The 23,681-nt window shown below is 39.9% G+C and overlaps 1 protein-coding gene across 2 annotated transcripts in view; it reads left to right on the plus strand.

Annotated features, from left to right (window-relative positions):
* The first annotated feature begins 12,013 nt into the window (after nucleotides 1-12,013).
* The window catches only part of ddah1 (dimethylarginine dimethylaminohydrolase 1), a 32,405-nt gene continuing 20,737 nt past the window's right edge, over nucleotides 12,014-23,681 (plus strand). For both annotated transcript variants that reach the window (XM_029000032.1, XM_029000033.1), the window contains exon 1: nucleotides 12,014-12,615. In XM_029000032.1, the coding sequence (XP_028855865.1) occupies nucleotides 12,334-12,615 (282 nt within the window). In that variant the 5' untranslated portion in view covers nucleotides 12,014-12,333. The remainder of the gene's footprint in view (nucleotides 12,616-23,681) is intronic.

The raw sequence follows: 23,681 nt of genomic DNA on the forward strand, positions 1-23,681 counted from the left end.
ACACACACACACACACACACACACACACACACACACACACACACACACACACATACTTGTGTAGCCGCAATTTGGGGACTACATGCACGATGCCACATCGTGGGGACGTGCATTTCTAAAGGCTTTATGAAAAATCTAAAGATAGATTTATGTTTCATTTGAGGCTTTAAAAATGACTGTCACTTTAAAATATAGAAAATACATTAATAAAGCAATGTGACATTTTCCTACAAACTGGGGACCTTGTCTGGTAGACATCACTTGTGAGGACCAGCAGACACACATAGTGAACTGTCTGGTTAACTGTAAGATGTAGGTACTTGTGAACAACATGGGGACGAAACAGCTGGGATGCAGCTATAATGAATGAAAAGATACAAATTTAATAACATGAATAAAACATTTATTTTTTTTGCTATTTTTATGTAGCATTCTGAACAGTATTCTGTAAATATTTACATTTGATTCAAAGACACTTTACTGAATGCCACCCATTTCCAAAAAAAAAAAAAAGAGAAATTCTAAGCTGCTCTTTCTGAAGAGGGGTGGAGATGATGACACTAGGACACTTTTAATTCCCTTTTAAAACAAATGTAATAATCAGAAATGTAAAATACCAGAAAATAAGATAACAAATAAAATAACTGACTTTACATTCTTCTTTTAAGGGTAGTGATTTTGTTCTTCACAAAGAACTTTACAGACAACCAATCCCTGTCTTTCAAGGCAACAGGTTCAGCTTTTATACAGGCCTCACATTGTTGTTTTCCTGGCACTGTACAAGTTTTGATGAACCTGTTTAGATGCTTTTCAACTGCATTCACTTCATTGCTGTCCCATTTCTTTTTCTTTACCACCTTTCGACCTGAATGAACACAGCACATCAGTAAAAAACAGAGATTTTTAAGTTCAAAAAGGCTTTCTATGAAGTTTAACAAACAGTACCTTTCGTGGTAGTTGTGGTACTTGTTATTTCTGTTGCTTGTTCAATTGAAGATTTCTGGACTTCTTTTGCAGAAGGATCAATGGGTGGTTCTACATCAAGAGCCACTTAAACACAAAACAAATGCATTCAAAATTGTTACATGCTCACAAATAAAGGGAACACAGAAATAAGACATCCTACATCTGAATGAATGAAATATTCTTATTAAATACTTCTTTACATAGTTGAATGTGCTAACTACAAAATCACACAAAAATTATCGATCAAATTTATCAACCCATGAAGCTCTGGATTTGGAGTCACACTCAAAATTAAAGTGGCAAAACAAACTATGGGCTGATATAATGTCCTTAAAATAAGTAAAAATGAGGCCCAGTAATGAGGCCTTCACGTGCCTCTATGACCTCCCTACAATGCCTGGACATGCTCCTGATTAGGTCCTGAACAGTCTGTGATGCAACGTGGTATTGGTAGATGAAGCGAGATATGATGTCCCAGATGTGCACATGGGGTCTGAAGATCTCATCTTGGTATGTAATGGCAGTCAGGCTACCTCTGGCGAGCACATGGAGGGTTGTGCGCCCCCCTAAAGAAATGCCACCCCACACCACTACTGACCCACTGCCACACTGGTCATGCTGGAGGATGTTGTAGGCATCAGAATGTTCTCCATGGCATCTCCAGACTGTCACATGTCACATATGCTCTGTGTGAACCTGGTTTCATCTGTGAAGAGCACAGGGCGCCAGTGGCGAATTTGCCAATCTTGTTGTTCTTTGGCAAATGCCAAACATGCTGCACAGTGTTGGGCTGTAAGCACAACCCCAATCTATGGACATCGGGCCCTCATACAACCCTCGTGTAGTCTGTTTCTGACCATTTGAGCAGAGACATACACATTTGTGGCCTGCTGGAGGTCATTTTGCAGGGCTCTGGCAGTGCTCCTCCTTTTCCTCCTTGCACAAAGGTGGAGGTAGCGGTCCTGCTGCTGGGTTGCCCTTCTACTGCCTCCTCCATGTCTTCTGATGTACTGGCCTGTTTCCTGGTAGTGCCTTCATGTTCTGGACTCTACACAAACCTTCTTGCCATAGCTTGCATTGATATACCTAACACTTGAACACTTCCTAACATATCCTAACACTTAAACACTTTTGTAAAAACTGCATATCATATCATGTATGAGACAAATAAAATTTGAATTTGATCCTAGATGAGCTGCACTACATGAGCCACTTATGTCAGTTGTAGACTCCATTTCATGCTACCACTAGAGCGAAAGCACCACCAACATTCTAAAGTTCCGAAAACATCAGCCAGAAAGCATAGGAACTGAGAAGTAGTCTGTGGTCACCATCTGCAGAACCACGCCTTTATTGGGGATGTCTTGCTAATTGCCTATAATTTTCACCTGTTGTTTATTCCATTTGCACAACAGTATATGAAATTGATTGTCAATGTTGCTTCTTAAGTGGACAGTTTGATTTCACAGAAGTTTAACTGACTTGGAGTTACATTGTGTTGTGTTGTGTGATCCCTTTATTTTTATATATAAGCAACTCACCATCTGATTCATCTTCTGTTTCTGACTGATCCTTTGAAAGATTCACATTTTGAACATGTAGAGCTTCTATAAAGCAACAAAAATACAATGTTAACAATTAGTATTTTCAATTATTATCAATTTGTATTTTAAATTATAAATGAACTCCATTCAACATACCATTTGGATCAATGTCTATTTCATCTAGGTTTTTTCCACTGAACTCTCCAAGTCTTCCTGTCTCCAGTGCCATCAAAATCTTACTTACTTTGGCAAGCTGGAGAGTACCTTCAGGAAGTCTGTAATAGTCTCTGTGAACTCTCACATCATGTCCTAGAAAGTCAGCCAGCTGATCCAATTCTGTATTATTGAGGTTCAGAACATTTGACAGTGTTGCAATGTGTTTACGGAGTTTTGTAGAAGAAAGTGCCCTTGGATTCTTTGCTCCACATTCAGAGGCAAATTCCCGAAGGCAATCAGATCCTCTTAGGTGTGACAGTGCAGCAGGACGAGCAAACATATAGATGTTTTCAGCTGGAATTGCACACTCCTCTCTCTTTTCATTAAGCAAGACCATGTTCTTCTGCATTGTAGGAGTTAAAAGCACTGGAACCTTCCGTCCTCGCTTACCACGTATTTCGATGCGGGTAAAATGATGGCAGAGTTTTTTTTCAAGCTCTGAAAGTGCAAGAGCAATGTCTTCATGCAAGTCATCTGTGTTTCTGCTGGCAAAAGAAGCTAAAGGCATTTTTGACACCTCACCCTCTCTTCTACGATTGAAGAGAATAGTCTGAGCCAGTGTAACTTTTGCAAGGAGCGTCCAGTTCCTGGAAGAAGCATCTGCTGATAGCTGCTTAAAGTAGTCTGCCTGCTTTTGATCAAGGTACAAGTGGAGCATTTTCACATCCTCAGTGAAAGGAAGAGTAAGTGGAGCATTCCACTTAATTTCTCGTTGTGTCCGAAGTGCATGTGATGATATTAATTCACCCCATCTTGCTGCATACATGCTTGAGAAGTTGCGTGCCTTTTCTGCACATTCACTGTCACCATTAATCATTGCTTGAAATGATACCAAAGAAGCAATCTTTTGCAAGCTGTGACCCAGCTTCAGTGCAAGGGATGGTCGTTGAAATGTGCACTTCTCCTCATCATAACCACTGGATTTTCTGACAGCAGTGATGACATGCATGAAGTTAGCTGGGTTGACAAATTCTTCCATGGTACACAATGGAGTAACTGTCCTTGCTGTAATTAACAATCTTCCAACTTCTCTCATTTTTTGACGAATATATTCATGTTTACCAGTATCTGAGCCTACTCTGTTATAGAAGTATTCTCCCAATCTTCTGATGTACAGGTCACTTTTAATGGCAACTAGCACCTCATCATGAATCATGTTACTGAGGAGTTTCCATAGACCATCACTAGTTCCATGTGGAGCAGGTCCCATATAAGCGCTTTGTGAAACCACCCTGTTTTTTCCTGGTTTGGGTTGGGAATCAACATTTTTCCTCTGCTTACAGTGTTTCATATGACGCCAGAGAAATTTCCTTGCAAAGAGTCCTTGACAGTTGCAACAATGTAAAAAGGTGTGGGAAGAACAATCTTTCCGTGGCTTCTTACAAGGTACAAGAGCCCCCTTTCCATACTGTAAAACATTAGCATTATGTGCAAAATTCCCTCTATTCCTGAGATGATCAAGTATTTTCTTCCTTTCTTTTGACCCTTTTGGGAAACTCAAGGCTTGTGCAACTTCCGATTCTTTGTTATGAACCTGCTCCAAATGTCTTGCCATTTTTGAAAGTGGTTTGCTGCAAAACAAACAGTACTGTTTCTTGTCATATGCTCTGGCTTTAGTAGGTAGGTTTGTAATTCCTTTCACCAAAACAGAGCCTGACTGGTCAGGTAGAACTTGGGATCCACTGGCAATGGCATCTGACAGACCACTAGTAAGTGCAGTATCTTTGGCTTTTCTTTTAGAAACAGCAATTAAACGACTGCAGGATCCTTCATCTGAGTCACTATCTACAGACTCTGGTACATACTGCTCTTCGCTGCTTTCCACACTGCTGATGGAGCATGCATCATCAAGCTGTTAAAAGACAGAATAATGTCAATGTCCAACTTTAATTTTAATAAAATTGGCATGTAACGTGGTAGGGTAGTAGTAGCCTAGTGGGTAACACACTCGCCTATGAACCAGAAGACCCGGGTTCAAATCCCACTTGCTGCCATTGTGTCCCTGAGCAAGACACTTAACCCTAAGTTGCTCCAGGGGGGGACTGTCCCTGTAACTACTGATTGTAAGTCGCTCTGGATAAGGGCGTCTGATAAATGCTGTAAATGTAAATGTAACGTTCTGCAGCTCAAAAGCCTGTATTTCTGATGGTTCCTTATATGTCACATGTTGAGGGAACATCCTTTGTCCTTTGTCAGATCCTGGTCAGAACAATACATACACGCTCTGGGGTCAGCACACATTATGACCCACTCTTTTTTCTTCTTTTGTTTTATGACGGTAAGGAAAACCCCCTTTCCCAAGTCACATGACCCTCACCTTAAATGCACAGATCAGTTTTTCCTCCCTGCTGTTCATATTAATTCTAATATGAATTAAAGTAATTGTAGAGAACTACGACAAACATCAAGACAGTCCCAAGTACATGACCTAATGTCACAATTCTGTTTATTTGTTTCCTATGTTTGAATTAAACATTGGTATTTGAGATTTGAAAATCATTATGCATCTTTTTGGAATTAGGGTTGTGTGATTTTCTCTTATCTATTTCACTAAAGCCTTCATTTTAGAAGACAACATGGGTACCTGCTGAGGCACGTACACAAAACTTGTTGAGTCTTATTAACCTTTCAACAATACTGGTGAAGCACATTGTACTTTGCAGGGATGTCACATATATTTACATTGAAGGGACTTCATGTTTATTAAGTAAAAGAGAAGTGATTGTCATTGTGATACACTGCAACACAGCACATGTGGACACAACGAAATGTGTCCTTTGCTTTTAACCCATCACCCTTGGTGAGCAGTAGGCAGCCATGAAAGGCGCCTGGGGAGCAGTGTGTGGAATGTGGAAGATACTCTCAACCTGTGAACTGGCAGTGCAATTCTGACCGTCTGATTGCAATTTGACCAAATGCAAAAGTAATGTTTGCAATCTGCAAGCACACTACATATTTTCAAAGTTTAAATGTACTAAAAGTTATACATGTCATTAAAAGAATTAATTTTATTACAAAATCCTAATAGATCAAAACAGGTGTAGTGTGTGGAGATTTGTGTGTGGGGACATAGTGGGGGAGGTGCAGCACTTCTCTTCCTGAGTCTTGTGAATCTTTCATAAATATTTGTGATACACAATACGTCATGGGGACTTCACATATATCATGCACATTGCACATTGTGGGGACTTAACGTATATTGTAATTAAAATACATCAAAAAGAGCAGTTTCATACCAGATTGTGGAAGATACTGTCATGCTGTGAACTGTATGTGCAATGCTGATTGTCTTCAGAGGCACCATCTGATTTGGGGCAGTTACTGGCTTGGTTCGTACTACTTATTGTCTCCTATAATGAACAAAACAGTCAGCCATTAGACCAAACATAAAAGATACATTGCATTCTACAATCACACTACATATTTTCAATGATTAAATGTACTAACAGTTGTACATGTGTTACAAAATCCTAATAGATCAAAACAGGTGTAGTGTGTGGACTTAGTGTAGAGTTTTTTTTTTAGAAGACAACGTGGGGACATAGTGGGGGAGGTGCAGCACTTTTCTTCCTGAGACTTTTGAATCTTTCATAAACATTTGTGATACACAATACGTCATGGGGACTTCACATATATCATGCACATTGCACATTGTGGGGACTAAACGTATATTGTAATTAAAATACATCAAAAAGAGCAGTTTCATACCTGAATGTGGAAGATACTGTCATGCTGTGAACTGTCTGTGCAATGCTGATTGTCTTCAGAGGCACCATCTGATTTGGGGCAGTTACTGGCTTGGTTCGTACCACTTAATGTCTCCTATAATGAACAAAACAGTCAGCCATTAGACCAAACATAAAAGATACGTTGCCATTCTACAACCACACTACATATTTTCAAAGTTTAAATGTACTAACAGTTATACATGTCATTCAAATAATTCATTTTGTTACAAAATCCTAATAGATCAAAATAGGTGTAGTGTGTGGACTTAGTGTAGAGATTTTTTTTTTAGAAGACAACGTGGGGACATAGTGGGGGAGGTGCAGCACTTTTCTTCCTGAGACTTTTGAATCTTTCATAAACATTTGTGATACACAATACGTCATGGGGACTTCACATATATCATGCACATTGCACATTGTGGGGACTAAACGTATATTGTAATTAAAATACATCAAAAAGAGCAGTTTCATACCTGAATGTGGAAGATACTGTCATGCTGTGAACTGTCTGTGCAATGCTGATTGTCTTCAGAGGCACCATCTGATTTGGGGCAGTTACTGGCTTGGTTCGTACCACTTAATGTCTCCTATAATGAACAAAACAGTCAGCCATTAGACCAAACATAAAAGATACGTTGCCATTCTACAACCACACTACATATTTTCAATGTACTAAGTTATACATGTCATTAAAATAATAAATTTTGTTACAAAATCCTAATAGATGAAAATAGGTGTAGTGTGTGGACTTAGTGTAGAGTTTTTTTTTAGAAGACAACGTGGGGACATAGTGGGGGAGGTGCAGCACTTTTCTTCCTGAGTCTTGTGAATCTTTCATAAACATTTGGGATACACAATACGTCATGGGGACTTCACATATATCATGCACATTGCACATTGTGGGGACTAAACGTATATTGTAATTAAAATACATCAAAAAGAGCAGTTTCATACCTGAATGTGGAAGATACTGTCATGCTGTGAACTGTCTGTGCAATGCTGATTGTCTTCAGAGGCACCATCTGATTTGGGGCAGCTACTGGCTTGGTTCGTACCACTTAATGTCTCCTATAATGAACAAAACAGTCAGCCATTAGACCAAACATAAAAGATACGTTGCATTCTACAATCACACTACATATTTTCAAAGTTTAAATGTACTAACAGTTATACATGTCATTCAAATAATTCATTTTGTTACAAAATCCTAATAGATCAAAATAGGTGTAGTGTGTGGACTTAGTGTAGAGATTTTTTTTTTAGAAGACAACGTGGGGACATAGTGGGGGAGGTGCAGCACTTTTCTTCCTGAGACTTTTGAATCTTTCATAAACATTTGTGATACACAATAGTTCATGGGGACTTCACATATATTATGCACATTGCACAGTGTGGGGACTAAACATATATTATATTAAAATACCTGAATGTGGAAAGTCTCATCCTGTGAACGGTCTGTGCAATGCTGATTGTCTTCAGAGGTACCATCTGATTTGGGGAAGATATTAGCTCTGTCTACACCACTTATTGTCTCCTGGAATGAACAAAACAGCCAGCAATTAGACCAAATATGAAAGTTATGTTTGCATAACTTTAGAATGCACACTCTCATTCTAAAAGTATGGGTAATATTGGGTAATTAAACAGCAGTTTTATACCTGATTGTTGAGGGTGGAGTAATCCAATGAACTTTGGGTGTAATGTAGATCCTTTTCAGAGGCGTTTTCTGACCTGGGACAGTTACTGGCTCCTTCCATTCCACTTCTTTCTTCCTGAAATTATCAAAGGAATCCCCAATAAGTCCTCAAATACTGGTAAAAGATAAAAAAGCTGAACAGTGTCAGGTTGCAAAAGCATTTTAAGATAAATACAGATGCAGAGAATATGCTTAAGTAGGTATAGTGATGATGCATCTTCAGTGAAATAAACAAAACAACCACAATTCTCTATATTCAATATTTGTTACAGAATTCAAATCCAGGACCAGTGCTGCAAACATATGAAAAGCCCAGTAAACCAATAACAGTAAAATGGATGCGAGCATGTGTGAATTATTCTGATTGTTAAAACTTTATGAACAAACAAAATATTAGAATTAATTAATACTAGAATCTTAATTTATATAAATATCAGATTTCAAAATATCTTTTACAATTCTTACCTGATTCCTCCAAGGACAATCAGCATCGCCATAATTATATCTAATCTCGTCTCCAGGTGTTATGTCTTTTAAGGCAAAAAGGCACAAATGAGGCTTTCCTTCCACCATGATTCTTTTCATTTTGCAGTTGGGGTTAATGTGATCATCATTAACCAGTCTTCCAAGGGTGCCATCATCCCTTGCAGCATCAATACTGAATTTGAATAAAGAGAATAGTTATTAAATGCAAAATTATACTACTGTTAGTTACTGTTAGTGATCTTGTGATGACACAACTGATATATGCAGACATTATAAATCTACTTCAAATAGCTGAACAAATAAACAATTTTTTTGTATTTCTGGAAAATATTCAGACCTGAGCAGGAACCATGCATGAGCTGCTATCTTAACTATTAGAAGCCAACTGTAAATAAGTCAATATAGTATGGCATGTTTACAATAAGTACCTTAAATGCTGACACACAAATGATGAAATCATTCTGTTCCATCAGAAGAAAACAACCATATTACCCACATCTGACTTGAAAAAATTAATAATACACATTTAAAGCTGTTATGGGCGGTTTAGTGATGATAAATTATCTAAATGCTCCCCATGCTGTGCAACTCCACACAAGACACGAGTTCCCACATGTGGCAACAAAACTAGAATACTAATAAAAAAGTAATACTAGTTTTATTTAGTTTTCAAATATATTTTTAAATATTTAATACAGTTATACATCAAAACAAAGGAAAATATATAAATCCATTTGTACTCACGTCCAGAATTTTCCATGCCAGATGAAATCGAACATAAATCCTTTTAGGGAGTTGTGGTAAATTCGCCGTCTTCGTTTACTTTCTTCTGGATCGATAAGGTCTCCTCTGTACTCCAGTATGAAATCTCCTTTGAAGATATCTGACTCGGCAAACACTCCCCTGCCTAATTTGTGAATCACAACCCACATTCATACCTACTTTCCCTCATAGTAATTAGTTTAAGATAATATATCTGCTTTGCTCACCTTTATAGGAATTGATGTATTTAACATCAAGCCCTGCTTTATCACGGCAGGTGGTGATGTGAAAAATGGCATCATTTATTGGGCTTTGTCGCCTCCGAGCCATTTTTTTTAGCACATTATTTCTCTTACTGCTTAGTGAAAACGTCTATGGAAGATGTAGTAATAATTGTAATTTTAAATATCCATAAATAACAGAAACTAGCATGTGCTAACTAAGCTAGCACCGTTTAATTAGCTAGCATTGTCATAGCTTTTCTTACTAAAAACACTTTACTATTGAAAGAAATATTATTTACCCCTAACACAATGTGTATCATAAAAGTATGAATCTTTAAATGATTATTTCTTGCAGTAAAAGTTAGCTTACATAGATCTGGATGGTGCTATAGCTCAGCAAACTCAGTCTTGCTAACTGAGGCACTTATTAACAATTAGCTCTCTCATTGGTTCCTGATGGTCCGTGACGTCATCGAGACGAGCCAATAAGAGTTCAGCATTGCTGTACCACGTGTTAATGTGTGTATCTGCAATTGCAATTACCCTCTTCAACCCTAGTTGGCGTGTACACACTGTGAGCAATTCCAGCCACACACATACACAATGTTTTTCAAGAAAATGTCCATCTTGGGGACTTTGGAGATATTAAAGGGGTAGGCTTATTTTGATGAAATATACATGATAGCGTAGTTAACTTTGTGGGGACTTGGTTTTTGGTCCCCATGATGACACACGTCCCCACCTTATTGGTGTGCAGTCAGGTCAATGTCCACATATTGGTAGGTTTACAAACACACACACACACACACACACACACACACACACACACACACACACACACACACACACACACACACACACACACACACACACATAAAGTGATATGTGCAAGAGTAGTACAGTGCAGTGATTATCAGGAGTGTATGGGGGGGCAGAGGAGTTCAGCAAGGAAACAGCTCTGGGAAAAAAGCTGTTCCTAAGTCTGATGGTTCTTGTCCGTGGTAGCCTGAACCGTCTGCCTGAAGGCAGGAGAGAGAACAGTTCGTGGGCCGGGTGGGAGGAGTTCTTAAGAATACTGTGAGCTCGACGCAGACAGTGCTTCCTCTGGATTTCCTCAATGGATGGAAGTGGATTCCCATGATGCGCTGGGCAGTTTTCACCACCCGCTGCATCGCCTTACGCTCAGCAACAGTGCAGCTTCCATACCACACTGTGAGACAGCTGGTAAGGATGCTCTCTATTGTAGAGCGGTAAAAGTTCAACAGGATGGTAGTGGGTAGCTTGTTCTTTTTTAATGTTCTCAAGAAGAAGAGGCGCTGGTGAGCCTTCTTGACCAGGCTGGAGGTGTTAATGCTCCAGGACAGGTCCTCTGAGATGTGGGTCCCCAGGAACTTGAAGGATGTAACAGGCTCCACAGTCATCCCATTGATGTGGAAGGGATCACGCGAGCCTCTTCTCTCGCTCCTGAAGTCCACAATGAGCTCCTTGGTCTTGGTGGTGTTTAGGAGAAGGTTATTTTCTGTGCACCAAGTGGCCAGATGCTGGACCTCCTCCTTGTAGGCAGTCTCATCGTTGTTGTCGATGAGACCTATCACCGTGGTGTCATCTGCAAACTTAATAACGGGGTTTGATCCATGCATAGGTCGGCAGTCATGGGTGAAGAGGGAGTAGAGGAAGGGGCTCAGCACACAGCCCTGTGGTACACCAGTGTTGAGCGTGACAGTAGTGGAGCGGATGTGGCCTGACCTTACATGCTGTGGTCTGCTGGTCAGAAAGTCCACAATCCAGTTGCAAAGTGAGGTGTTGATGTCCAGGGCTCTAAGTTTAGAGATTAACTTAGAGTGACAGTAGTCACTCACAGGGAACTTTGCGCATGTTTGAGAGAGAGATGTTTTAAACTGACAGTTTTTTACCTAAATGTAAATAGTTATGATTTTAGTTAAACTAAGCTAGGATTTCTGGTTAATTTAACATTGTAGGAAATAAAAATGACACTTTAATGTGTTCATTGGTTTGTGATTGCTTCTCTTTTTGCACGTCCTGTGAGATGGCTGAAGTTCACATGGTCTACAATGGCTGAAAGCATGGGCATCAGATTAATGATTGCAATATTATGTAACACCACACAATGCTGATGTCACATGACAGGCTCTCACTGGCTGTAGTCCTAGGCCTAAGTAAAACATGACTGTAGAATGCAAAAAAGTAAAGTAAAAGTCATTTCTATCCTGCCTAAGAGAATGGTATCGATATTCTTGTTCTTCTATTTCTGTACCACGTTCCAACTGAAAATAAATGTACTGGTAGACATACTGCTCCTCACACATCAACGTGACTCAGTGACGTCACGGGAAAGGGCGGATCCAGCTTGTTTGGTGCCCTGGGCGAGCACCAGCCCCGCCCCCAGCAGCTCAGTACCCAAGAGAAACACGACACACTTTTTTAGTTCGACTTTCCAAACCCATTTGGTTTTTATGTATAAAGTATCAGTATCAGGTTAGTATCGCCACTTTGTATCGGATCGAAAAGGAACTCAGTGGCATCAAATCTTCCTAGCGTCGCGTACACGGTTGCGGCTGCACACGTGATGGTTTGTTTGGTGGCGTCACCACAGCGCCGTTAGAAGCGCAGCTGTCAACAAAGAAAGCATAAAGCAGCCCCACGTCCGCACACGAGTTCTTTACGTTGGATATTAGAGCGGAGAGGCGAACATGGCTGGTTTTGGGAACTTCACGCACGCCGTGGTCCGCGGTATTCCTCAGTCGTTCGCCAAAGAGGCGCAGAGGACCAATGTGACGGACGTGGACCTCCAGAAAGCACGACAGGAGCACGAACAATACGTTAACGTCCTGAAGCACAAACTGGGACTGGAGGTGCTAGACCTGGCCGCCGACGAGAGCCTCCCGGACTGTGTGTTTGTGGAGGATGCTGCCGTTGTGTGCGGAGACGCGGCGCTGATCACGCGTCCGGGGGCTGAGTCCCGGAGGAAAGAGGTAACCGCCGGAACGTTTCATCCTCTCCTCATTCTGCGCTCTTTTCCTACCTTTCTAACAGTCTGTTCCGATCACTTGGGGTGTCTCTCCCTCCATCGAGAAATATTCGGGTACATGTATAAGAAAATCGCTGGAGACGCAAGTGACTCTTTTAGTTTCACAGTGTTACTTTGGAAATTTTACCCCATTTTAAATCTAATAGCAGTGTAGCTATTTCAAGATTAAATGGGAAAAAAAGCGTGGCAGTGGGCGTGCTTAAACAGCGAGGAGTTTCATTGTTACAGATATATGAGCAAAAACTCATATTCTCATATATAAAATTGTGAGAAAAATATGAACATTTTTGAGCAAAATCTCGGATATTATCTGAAAAGTCATAAAATCGAGGACAAAAATAGGAACATTTGTAGAAAAAAACCTTACCAATTTACAAGCAAAAAACTCCAAAATTTAGGAGACAGAAAACTCAGATATTCTCTGACATTGTAAAGTCGTACATTTAGTGAGAAAGGAAACTCACAAAAAAGTGTGCAGGTGAACCATATCATGAGAGTTTATTGGTCTCACAGTGACGTGTGTGAGGAGAGGAGCAACATCAGGGGTACCTGGGCTGAAGTAAATCTAGGCTGTAGGTCACGCGGAATCTACGCTTGCTGGTCCAAAGGACGCACATTGTTGGTGACATTGCTGTCATTGTAGACATAAACACCGCGCTCCATAGAGGCCTCAATCCACTTACATTATTTACCATACATATATACTACTGGGGATGTATTTTTTACTTAAATTGATGTCTTAAATTGAAATCCGCTCTCATTGATATGCATACTCTGTTAATCTAATTATCATGAGATAATTTAGAGAGATGTGGGGGGAAAAAAAACTGAGAACTAGGAATAACCCACAAGATCAGACACAGGCCGGGCCAAGATGTACATGGAGGTTGTCCCATCCTCGTGTACACATTACCACAGCAGTATGATGCTGAGGACCAGCTCATAATAGTGGATCTTGAGGAAGTAGCAGTATGCTGAAAGGAGTGTACTGGACAAGCGGTACACAAAGATCAGGCAAGCCTATAGGGATAAACACCTAGCACACCTTGGTCAGTTTGATCTTATATCCCTGCTTCTGATCCCTACATACACCCCCCTCAGAAAACAAGCTCCCATCACCACCCGGAGTGTCACAATATGGCCCGAGGATTCCTTTCAACAGCTGCAAGACTGCTTCCAGAGAACCAACTGGGATTTTCGTTCACCAGGACCCGGAGCACCACACTACAGCAGTCCTTGATTACCTCAGGTTCTGCTCAGCTACAAATCCAGCAACTCCTCATCCACTGGGGGTAATGCTTCTCTGGCAGAGGAGCTGAAAATCTTCTTTGCCTGCTTTGAGGCAACACCATAAGCAGCTCCACTACAGCTGCCGGTCCACAACAGCCACATTATCATTTATATTTACGCCATTTATCAGAAGACTTACAATCAGTTGTTACAGGGACAGTCCCCCCTGGAGCAACTTCAGGTTAAGTGTCTTGCTCAGGGACACAATGGTAGTAAGCAGGATTTGAACCTGGGTCTTCTGGTTCATAGGCGAGCATGTTACCCACTAGGTAGTAGCCTCCATCATGGTGGAGAAGTGTGAGGTAAGGCGGGAGCTGAGGAAGGTGAACCCGAAGAAGGCTGCAGGACCTGACAGTGTGGCTGGATGAGTTCTGAAAAACTGTGCAGATCAACTGGCTGGAATTTTCACCCAGATTTTCAAACAGTCCTTTCACAAGCCTTTGTCCCATCCTGCCTCAAGTCCTCCACCATTGTTCCACTGCCACCACAAACAGTCTCAATGGCCGCTCCATGGCACTCACAACTGTCACAATTGTACTTTTTCAGCATTTTATATCTGGCATTTCAGCATGTGTTTTAAAATGGATTTTGAAGTGATGTAATGGAGGTGGTGAATGGCGACTGAATTGTAATTGCACTGGCACTGAAAACAAAGTCTGAGTTGTGGAAAAAAACTTGCAAAAAAATTAATAAAAAAAGCATGTTAGTGGCCTGATTCCACTGCCACAATAATGTAATAATGCAATCTAGAGCACTGCACTACACCACTATTATTAAACAAATTGGCAAAGGTTTGTATAAAACATTAAGATGTTAGTCAAATTGTACTCTTTCTTGATTCTGTCGATAGGTAACTGAAATTTATTTACACACTTTTCTCTTATAACTGTATCAGATATTTTTGGGGGGGAATTTGATTATGTAACACTGTTATATGTAATTCATTAGTGTCCTACACTGTTCATAAGGGTAGCACTTGCTTAGTGCTCTGTTTAGAAGTTGTATAAAATAAAAAATACCCTTCCTCTGATTCATTTCAAAACTTTTTTGTGAAGACGCTTTAGGCATTTTAAATCAGGTCAGTTGATAGTGGAAACTGCTCTGCTAATAGTGCTACTCTAACTGGATGCAAATTGATTGATATTGTTTGACTTTGCTGCAGTCCTTCACCCCAGCTGAAATTAAGCTTGTGGTCAGATCGAGCTGGCATGTGGTTGGGTTCAATTAAGCTGCCATCAGGACAGATCAGACTTCTCATACTGAGTTACCAAACACAATTTCATAAACTGAACTCCTTGGCCATGCATGTTTAATTTGATCCATTTTATCTGGTGTGCATGTGTAAAATTAACACACCAACAGTGTTATGCCTTCAGTTGGCACTGCATGTGCCAAATGCAGTGGCCTCATAGGAAATTTCCTATTATTATTATTATTACTACTACTAATTAATAGGCTTTGCTAAGCAAGTAAATTCATGTGGTCTTGTTCTTTTCATATTAAGATTTTTGAATTTTTTTTGCATGCACATTATTCATGTATGCCCTCTCTTTCTCTGTATTTTACTCAATAGACCTGTGCATTCATTGATAAAATAGCACAAGGGATGGAATGGGGGTGGGTGTTCATTTTAGAAGGGGTAGGATTTTGACTTTTTATTTCAGGGGGGATGTACAGCATTGCAGTACTGGTGCAGTTCAGTTCTCAGTAATTATTATAATTGTATTGTTCAGACCAAATGCATTGTGTTCTGTTGCATTCTGACTTTTTGGTTGCAGACTAACTTTTGGTTGTTGCTGTGCATTTCTCCCCTTTTTAAAGTAAATTGGTTACTAGTTCATAGTCGCTTACAAGTTCTAACATTCTGTAAATGAATACCATTTAAAAAATATTTTACTTTGTGTTGCTAATGAATCAGAATCATGTCTGTGTGTGCTTCTCAGGCATCATGTGTTTATAATTAACATGTACAAATGGGGGCTATTTGTTTGTATAATTGTCCTGTTCAATGTTATACTGGATTTGTTAGTTATTTTGAATTCTGTTTATATTTCAACTCAGCTAGACCCACCATCTTCCCTTCATTTTCCTCAACTCTTCATTGAAATGAACATCAGGGGTAACAATAAGATCAGAACAATATGGTCTTTTATTATTTAGTGTTTATACTGTTTGAATGTTTCCTCATTACACACATTTAAATAATATTAACTACTTTTAAATCAGAAATGGTACTTATTAGACCAACGAATATTCTAAGGTAATCTATAAAGTATCATCAAAAGCACTTTGTCCCTTTACCGTTTTTCCTGTGATTGCGCCGAGGGGGATGTGTCGGGCAGTGTTTTGCTCAGTGGCATGTCAATGGCACCTTGGTAGATTGGGATTCGAACCGGCAATCTTCTGATTACAGGTCCACTTCTTTAACCACTAGGCCACTACTACCCAACAAGGTCTGTTTCTGCCCGGTATCGAACCAAGGACCTTTCATGTGTTAGGCAAACACGATAACCAATAAAACTGCAGAAAAACAATAGTGAAAGTGAAGTGATTGTCACATGTGATACACAGCACACGGTGCACACAGTGAAATTTGTCCTCTGCATTTATCCCATCACCCTGAGTGAGCAGTGGGCAGCCATGACAGGCGCTCAGGGAGCAGTGTGTGGGGACGGTGCTTTGCTCAGTGGCACCTCAGTGGTACCTTGGCGGGTCCGGATTCGAACCGGCAGTCTTCTGATTACAGGCCCGCTTCCTTAAACGCTAGGCCACCACTTCCCCAATATTACCCTCTAGTGTATATTGAATTATTTTGTAGCATTAAAATAAACAGTGTAAATATGCATAAATAATTATGATCATGGATAATCTAGTAGGATCAATATTTCTGAGTGAATGTCTACTCTAAAAGTATTTATAAGCATTTATAAAAGCAAAGGTGTCTTTTATGCATGGGTGAACCATCAAACCAGTCATAGCATGTCTAGTGAGAAAATACTGTAGATTACTGTTGATGAGTCTGGTGACTTCTGTGCTCAAGTAATGGATAATAAATAGTAAACAGAGGTAAAATAGCTGTAAATCACATGAATAGATTAGAGAGTTAGAAATACATAGGTACCTGAAGAATGGCTCTCATTTCAACAAGGTGCTTTTCTTAAATTGTAAAGGCATCTGTGGAATCTTTCTAAATTTACTCAAAAGATTGTGTCCTTTGTCATTTCTCTTTGGAGAATGGGTGGTATTTGAACAGGATTTAACAAGCTGGAATCCAATTCATTTATTTCATAAAAATAAATTGATTAGGGCGTCTAATAAATGCTGTAAATGTAAATTATCTTAGATGCCAATTTCCATTGAGGACAAAACTTGAGACCCTTTTATTTAGATTTTGACTTCTTGGTTGATTACATTGTCCTCAAGCACCCTCTGATATGATAAACAATTAGTAGTGAATTCTACGATGGGGAGCTGACCAGTTCCTGCAGCCCCAAACCAAGACATTTTCATCATAATGTAGGGCTGGGTGATATGGAAAAAGGATTCAAATATATTTTTCCACACTGACTCATTTTTATCTGAATTTTGTATTAACAATGTAAATATAAAAAAATATAATAACACATCCTTCATTATGCAGTGAAATCTAAACATCTTCAATATTCATCACAATTTTTCTTTGTGCTGTTAAGAAATAGCCATAACCAGCCATACAGCTGACATTGTGTACATTTTTGTGTTAGAAGGAGAACTCCAGGTCATATAGAACATTGTTCAGAGCCTTTGGCTCTGATTTCTGTAATTCAGCTTTTATCTTACTTAATCATCTCCAGCAACCATTATATCCCTACCCAAACTCATCTGCATCTTCTGTCTGAAGGTCTCAGGGAGCTTTTTATAAATCACAATATTCACACTTACTTCAACAAGTAAAAGCAAAACAAACTAAATGTCTGTGGTTTAAATAACACAGGCTTAACCAAAAAGGTCTGTAGGAATGTTCTAATTATGTTCACCCGATTGAATCTATATGTAATAATTTGAAATGCAAGACTGCATTGCCGAAGAAAAAGCATGTTGAAGCATATTTGTTGAAGCAACATAACATTAAGTGAAATATTGGGAGAATATATTTGGGTCTGAGGAGGTCAAAAGACAATGCAGGTAAAGGTAAAGTTTGATGGTGTGGCTATTTTTCAGCATGCGGTACTGGTGTGGATGAACTGGCTAAAATCACTGCTGTTCAATGCATGTGTCTAGTTTCTCCATACTGGAGGCATCTTGAACCAATAAAGGTATGAAGTTTAAAATAAATTTTCAATAAGTATGTTTAATAGTTTTTCCCTATGTCTTTCCATTTTATTGCACATAACTTAGTTATATGGTTTGGTTTTTATAAATGTGTGGATTAGAGTATGAGACTTTCATGTCAATAGCAAAAAAAGTATTTGTCCCCTTCTTGTTTTCTATATATATATTTTTTCTTCGACATTTGACATTTTGAGGTCCTGCCTCAAGTGGAGGAGTTTAAGCATCTCGGGGTCTTGTTCATGAGTGAGAGAACATTTACAGCATTTATCAGACGCCCTTATCCAGAGCGACTTACAATCAGTAGTTACAGGGACAGTCTCCCTGGAGCAACTTAGGGTTAAGTGTCTTGCTCAGGGACACAATGGTAGTAAGTGGGATTCGAACCCGGGTCTTCTGGTTCATAGGCGAGTGTGTTACCCACTAGGCTACTACCACCCTGTGAGAAGAAGGGAGCAAGAGATCGACAGGCGGATTGGGGCAGCACTGATATGATACGGACGCTGAACCGATCTGTCTTGGTGAAGAGGGAGCTGAGTCAGACAGCAAGCCTCTCGATTTACCACTAGATCTATGTCCCAATCTTCACCTATGGTTATGAGGTTTGGGTAATGACCGAAAGAACGAGATCACAGATACAAGTGGCCAAAAAGAGTTTCCTCAGTATGATGGCCGCAGCCTTAGAGATAAGGTGAGGAGCTTGGACATTCGGGAGGGACTCAGAGTAGAACCGCTGCTCCTCCACATTGTAGATGTAGTTTGGGCATCTGGTCAGGATGCCTCCTGGACGCCTTCCTGGGGAGGTGTTTTGGGGATGTCCTGCTGGCAGGAGGCCAATCTAGTCTGGGAACACCTTGGGGTCCTGCCAGAAGAGCTGGTGGAGGTGGCTGGGGAGAGGGTTGTCTGGGATTCCCTACTTGCGATGCTGCCTCCGCGACCTGGACCCGGATAAGCGGAGGAAGACAACGACAACGATGATCTTTGCCTAATATTTAAATTTGTTTGCTGACAAACTTGCAAACCATGCTCTGCTCTTCAGGAAGGTGGAAGTACTGTGTATATATATATGTGGAAATAAGTATAGTTTAAGGGTGCACATAAATCATGGTTCAGTACAGTTTTTAAATTCATTGGGGGTGAATACTTTTGCAATTGCTGTATTTCTCTTCATTTTAAAAGTGGCTATCGGTCTTTTGCCTTTTGCTAAGGTTGCTAAAGGCAGCAGTTTGGGGTTTCTGAAAACATTTGGTTCACAGTACTGTTTGTTTGGGAATGGATTATTCATAGTCAATGTTTTTCACATAAAAAGATTACTGATTGTGTAAGGGAATTCATATAATTATTTATCTATAAAGTTTATCTGTAAACACTGTGCCGCTCAATTCTATACCAGAATGCACTTTGTTATGACTAGAAGACCGATGCAAATTATTTGTCCTTCAAGGCTTTTGTCCTTGCAGGAATGGAAGCAGTTTCCTCAGGGGTCTTGACATCCATGTGTGAAAGGGGTGAATGTCTCAGTCCTGACTGCTCTGGGGTAATCTCAGTTTTTCCATTGCCTGTGTAACATTCTTGACCTATAACCTTCAACGGCCCTTTGTTTGTCTTTAGGCCAGAGAACACAGGCCCTGTGTGGACATGTGATTGCATTGCACGTGCTGTCTGTGCCTATAAACAGAACAGTGCCTGTCTGTCTCACCTCCAGCATCAACCTTTGACCCTTTGTGCCATCTTCCACAGCTGGTGGAGCAGACTCATTACGGCTAGAGGTGTTTAGGCTGTAACGGTGTCAGGATAGGATCAGTAGGGCTAGATTGAACAGATGAGCATGAGCCCCATAAATGAGCATAATTATAATGAGCAGATAATTAACATTTTGATACATTTACATTTATAGCATTTATCAGACGCCCTTATCCAGAGCGACTTACAATCAGTAGTAACAGGGACAGTCACCCCTTGGAGCAGCTTAGGGTTAAGTGTCTTGCTCAGGGACACAATGGTAGTAAGTGGGATTTGAACCTGGGTCTTTTGGTTTATGGGCAAGTGTTACCCACTAGGCTACTACCACCACTGATACATATATGCACAATAGAAAGATTGAACAAATTGCATTTGCAATGGTTGAAGGATAATGATTAAGTAATGAATAGTAATGATTAAGTAAAGCAGTATTTTAGTGTCACTCAACAAATTGACGTCAACGCATAAACAATCCCACCACATAATGCATTTTGTAACTGATTGTAAGCATTTAGTTATAACATGATATTTCTATTTCATATATTTTGCTAATATATTTAATACTGCATGTAATGTGTTTTATAGATTCACTGTGTTTGTTCAGTATTTAATTTCTATTATTTTGCTCAGGCTCAAAATGTAAAGCTTGTTTAATATAGTCATGTTGGCTGGCATCCTCCGCCACAATAATGGCTTTCAAAAAGCGGTACTAATCGGGCTTTGGTCCAACATTTAAGGCCTTATTAAACCTCTAATCTGTGGCTCCATCCACTTGGTCTATCTGACTGGTCCAGGCTGCTTATCTCTCTCTGTTTGTGATGTGTTGGTCAAGAACGAAGTGGCTCTTGGAGGTGAATGATCGGAGCCAGGGATTGGTCAACTACATGATGCATGCCTGTACTGAGCAGGAGGGAGAGCAGCCGTGCCACAGTATGTGTTCAAGTTGGCCTTAGTCTTGCTCCTGCAAGGTTTTTGTACCATGTGACTGTCATGGATGATGACGTTTTGCAGCACCAGTTTAAGTCGGACAAAAAATAACTACCCATGATGCATTGCATTGGCGCCAATAATTGGAACTTTTCTCAAATTGACACAGTTGTTTGTATCTTAAAATGTATTATTCTATACCATGCTATAAGAAGTATAATTAATAACTATTTGATATAATGTATGTTTGTAATTAAATTCACTTATAATCTTACATAATCTTTTGTAATAAATTAATTAAAGCACCAAATAAATCAGTTGGGAGCTGCGAGCTATATGAATTGACTTCCATAAAAGATCCGGAATTCCCATCACTACTATTGACTGAAGCATATGCACTTTCAAACATACATCTGGACCATGGCCAGTCTAATATGCACAAGTCCTGCATGTACTTTAGAGCCCTGCACTAATCTTTCTTTGAATCATCTCTTGCTGATATAATTGCAATGGCATTATACATATGTTTAATTTGAGTTGAGTATCAGAGTTGAACCACTGCTTAAAGCACATCCTAAAGATTCTCAGATCATGGTTTTGGTCAATCCATGTGTGGAAAAAATTATGTCTCATTTTTTTTACAATTAGAACCTGGTAAATCCAGTCATCTTGAAATATTACATATCATCAGTAAAGAATAACTCCAGACCAGAGCAAAATATTGCTGAACCCACACTTGACTAATTGAAGCAATCCCAGATCATAACACTGTTTCCATAACAGACATTGCGCATGATGCATTAATTTGCTTTGAACAGTGTAAATCTGGACTCATCAGACCATGTTACCTTTTTCCATTGCTCTACCCCCACTAATAATTAGCCTCAGTAGCAACTTATTTTCAAATGTCCATACAGCTAAAACATTCACATCTTTAATTATTCAATTAGTATTGTTCAATGCCATAAATTTTACTTTGCCATTTCAATTTCGTTTTATTACTTGAGACAATTTCTGATGGTTATTCAACCTGACATCTGGGACCTACAGGAAATGAAGTTTTTGAGATTTTTGGGGAAACTCTGCATTGTGCACATTTAATGCATTTAAGCACCATACAGGCTGCATGAGTGCATAAACACAATGGATCAAGCGGAAAGTGCAACTTAGTTTATGTGCACTACTGTGAGCAGTTTCGCACATGCGAAATCTGTGCAAATATATGGTTAACACAAAAGTCTGATTCAAATGTGTGTATTGGAATAGGGTTTGTTAGGTAGTCTTATTCTTATTACTCTGTTAATCCAGAAAAGACAAACCTGGGTGGTGCTGAGGTACATTATTTTGGTTTGTGATTTTTCTTGACAAGCGCCATCTAAATTAAAAGCAAAAGGTAAATAATAACCGCTCTGCTAGTGGTCAGTAGGTTCTGGGAGTCAGTTGACACAGTGCAGCTTGTTTTTTTCAAACCCAACCAGTAGGGATGCACATGCCAGAGTATTTCTTTGTGCCAGTCCTTGGCACAAAGGCCCTGGCACGAGCCTGGGTAAATGGGATGGATTACATCAGGGAGGGCATCTGGTGTAAAACGTTTGCAAAGTCAATTATGCAAACAACCAAAGAATTTTTCATACAAGTTAACATCCACCGCCACAAGAACTGTTTGTCAGTTAGAAAGAGACTGTGGACAGCAGATGGTCTGAGTGGGAGTGGTGAAGGTTGAGGAATTCAGATACACTAGCAGTCAAACGTTTGGACACACCTTCTCATTTATTGGTCTTGCATGATTTACATTATAAAACAAAACTGAAGACAGAAGATTATGAAATAACACACATGAGGTTATGTACTAAACCAAAAACTTGCAAATAAGGCTCTGACTTGACGGAATGATTGGAGTCTGACTTGTTTAACTTATTTAGGCAGTGTTGATTTTGATTCTGTAATCAATGGATCTTTTTGTTTACCATCTAAATGCTATGAACTAGAGGTTTGGAGGACTGGAGTAAAATCCTGTCTATCAGTAGCAGAATGAATAGCTTGGAACAACCTCAGTGTTTGTGGTGATTTTAAAAATACATCTCTCTCTCTCACACACACACACACACACACACACACTGATAGCTGTCTTCTGTCATCATACATTTAAACAGCCATAAGATGAGATGATGTCTGCAGTTTTGTCAGATCACCAGCACATGATGTCAGTGTTTCCCTCCTGCACTCCACGTGACCCCTGCACCCTGCCATGGCTCCCTTTGCTCTGGAGCTGGAACTGGAGAGCATGACTTCACCTTACTAATCAGTCGACCACCACCATAGCCCCACATACACCATCTGTCACTACATCACATCTCACGAGAGAGAGAGAAGAATGAAAGAAACAGACTGCAAGCACTAGTGAGAATATTTGAGTTTCTTTGTGCTGAAACCAAGTTGCCCGGGCTGCTTTTCCCATCAGTGCTCTGCACCGTTGGCTCAGCCTGGAGCTCACTGTTCTCCATTCCACTGATTTCAAACATGAGCCACTTTAGGAATGATAATGATAGAAACATGTCTACTGGAAAAATACATTTATCCTCCATGTGCTCGGTACTCAGCTCCCTGGGAGTAGTGGACTTTCAGACTCATCTCACTATTTTCATCACATTTTTTCACACATTCTGTCCTATTGAACTGCATGGCAGCATGAAGCCGTCACTCTGTGACTGGTGGGGAATGTTTCTCCCAGAACGCACCTGT

The sequence above is a fragment of the Denticeps clupeoides genome, chromosome 13, assembly GCF_900700375.1.
Source record: "Denticeps clupeoides chromosome 13, fDenClu1.1, whole genome shotgun sequence".
Classification (NCBI taxonomy): Eukaryota; Metazoa; Chordata; class Actinopteri; order Clupeiformes; family Denticipitidae; genus Denticeps; species Denticeps clupeoides.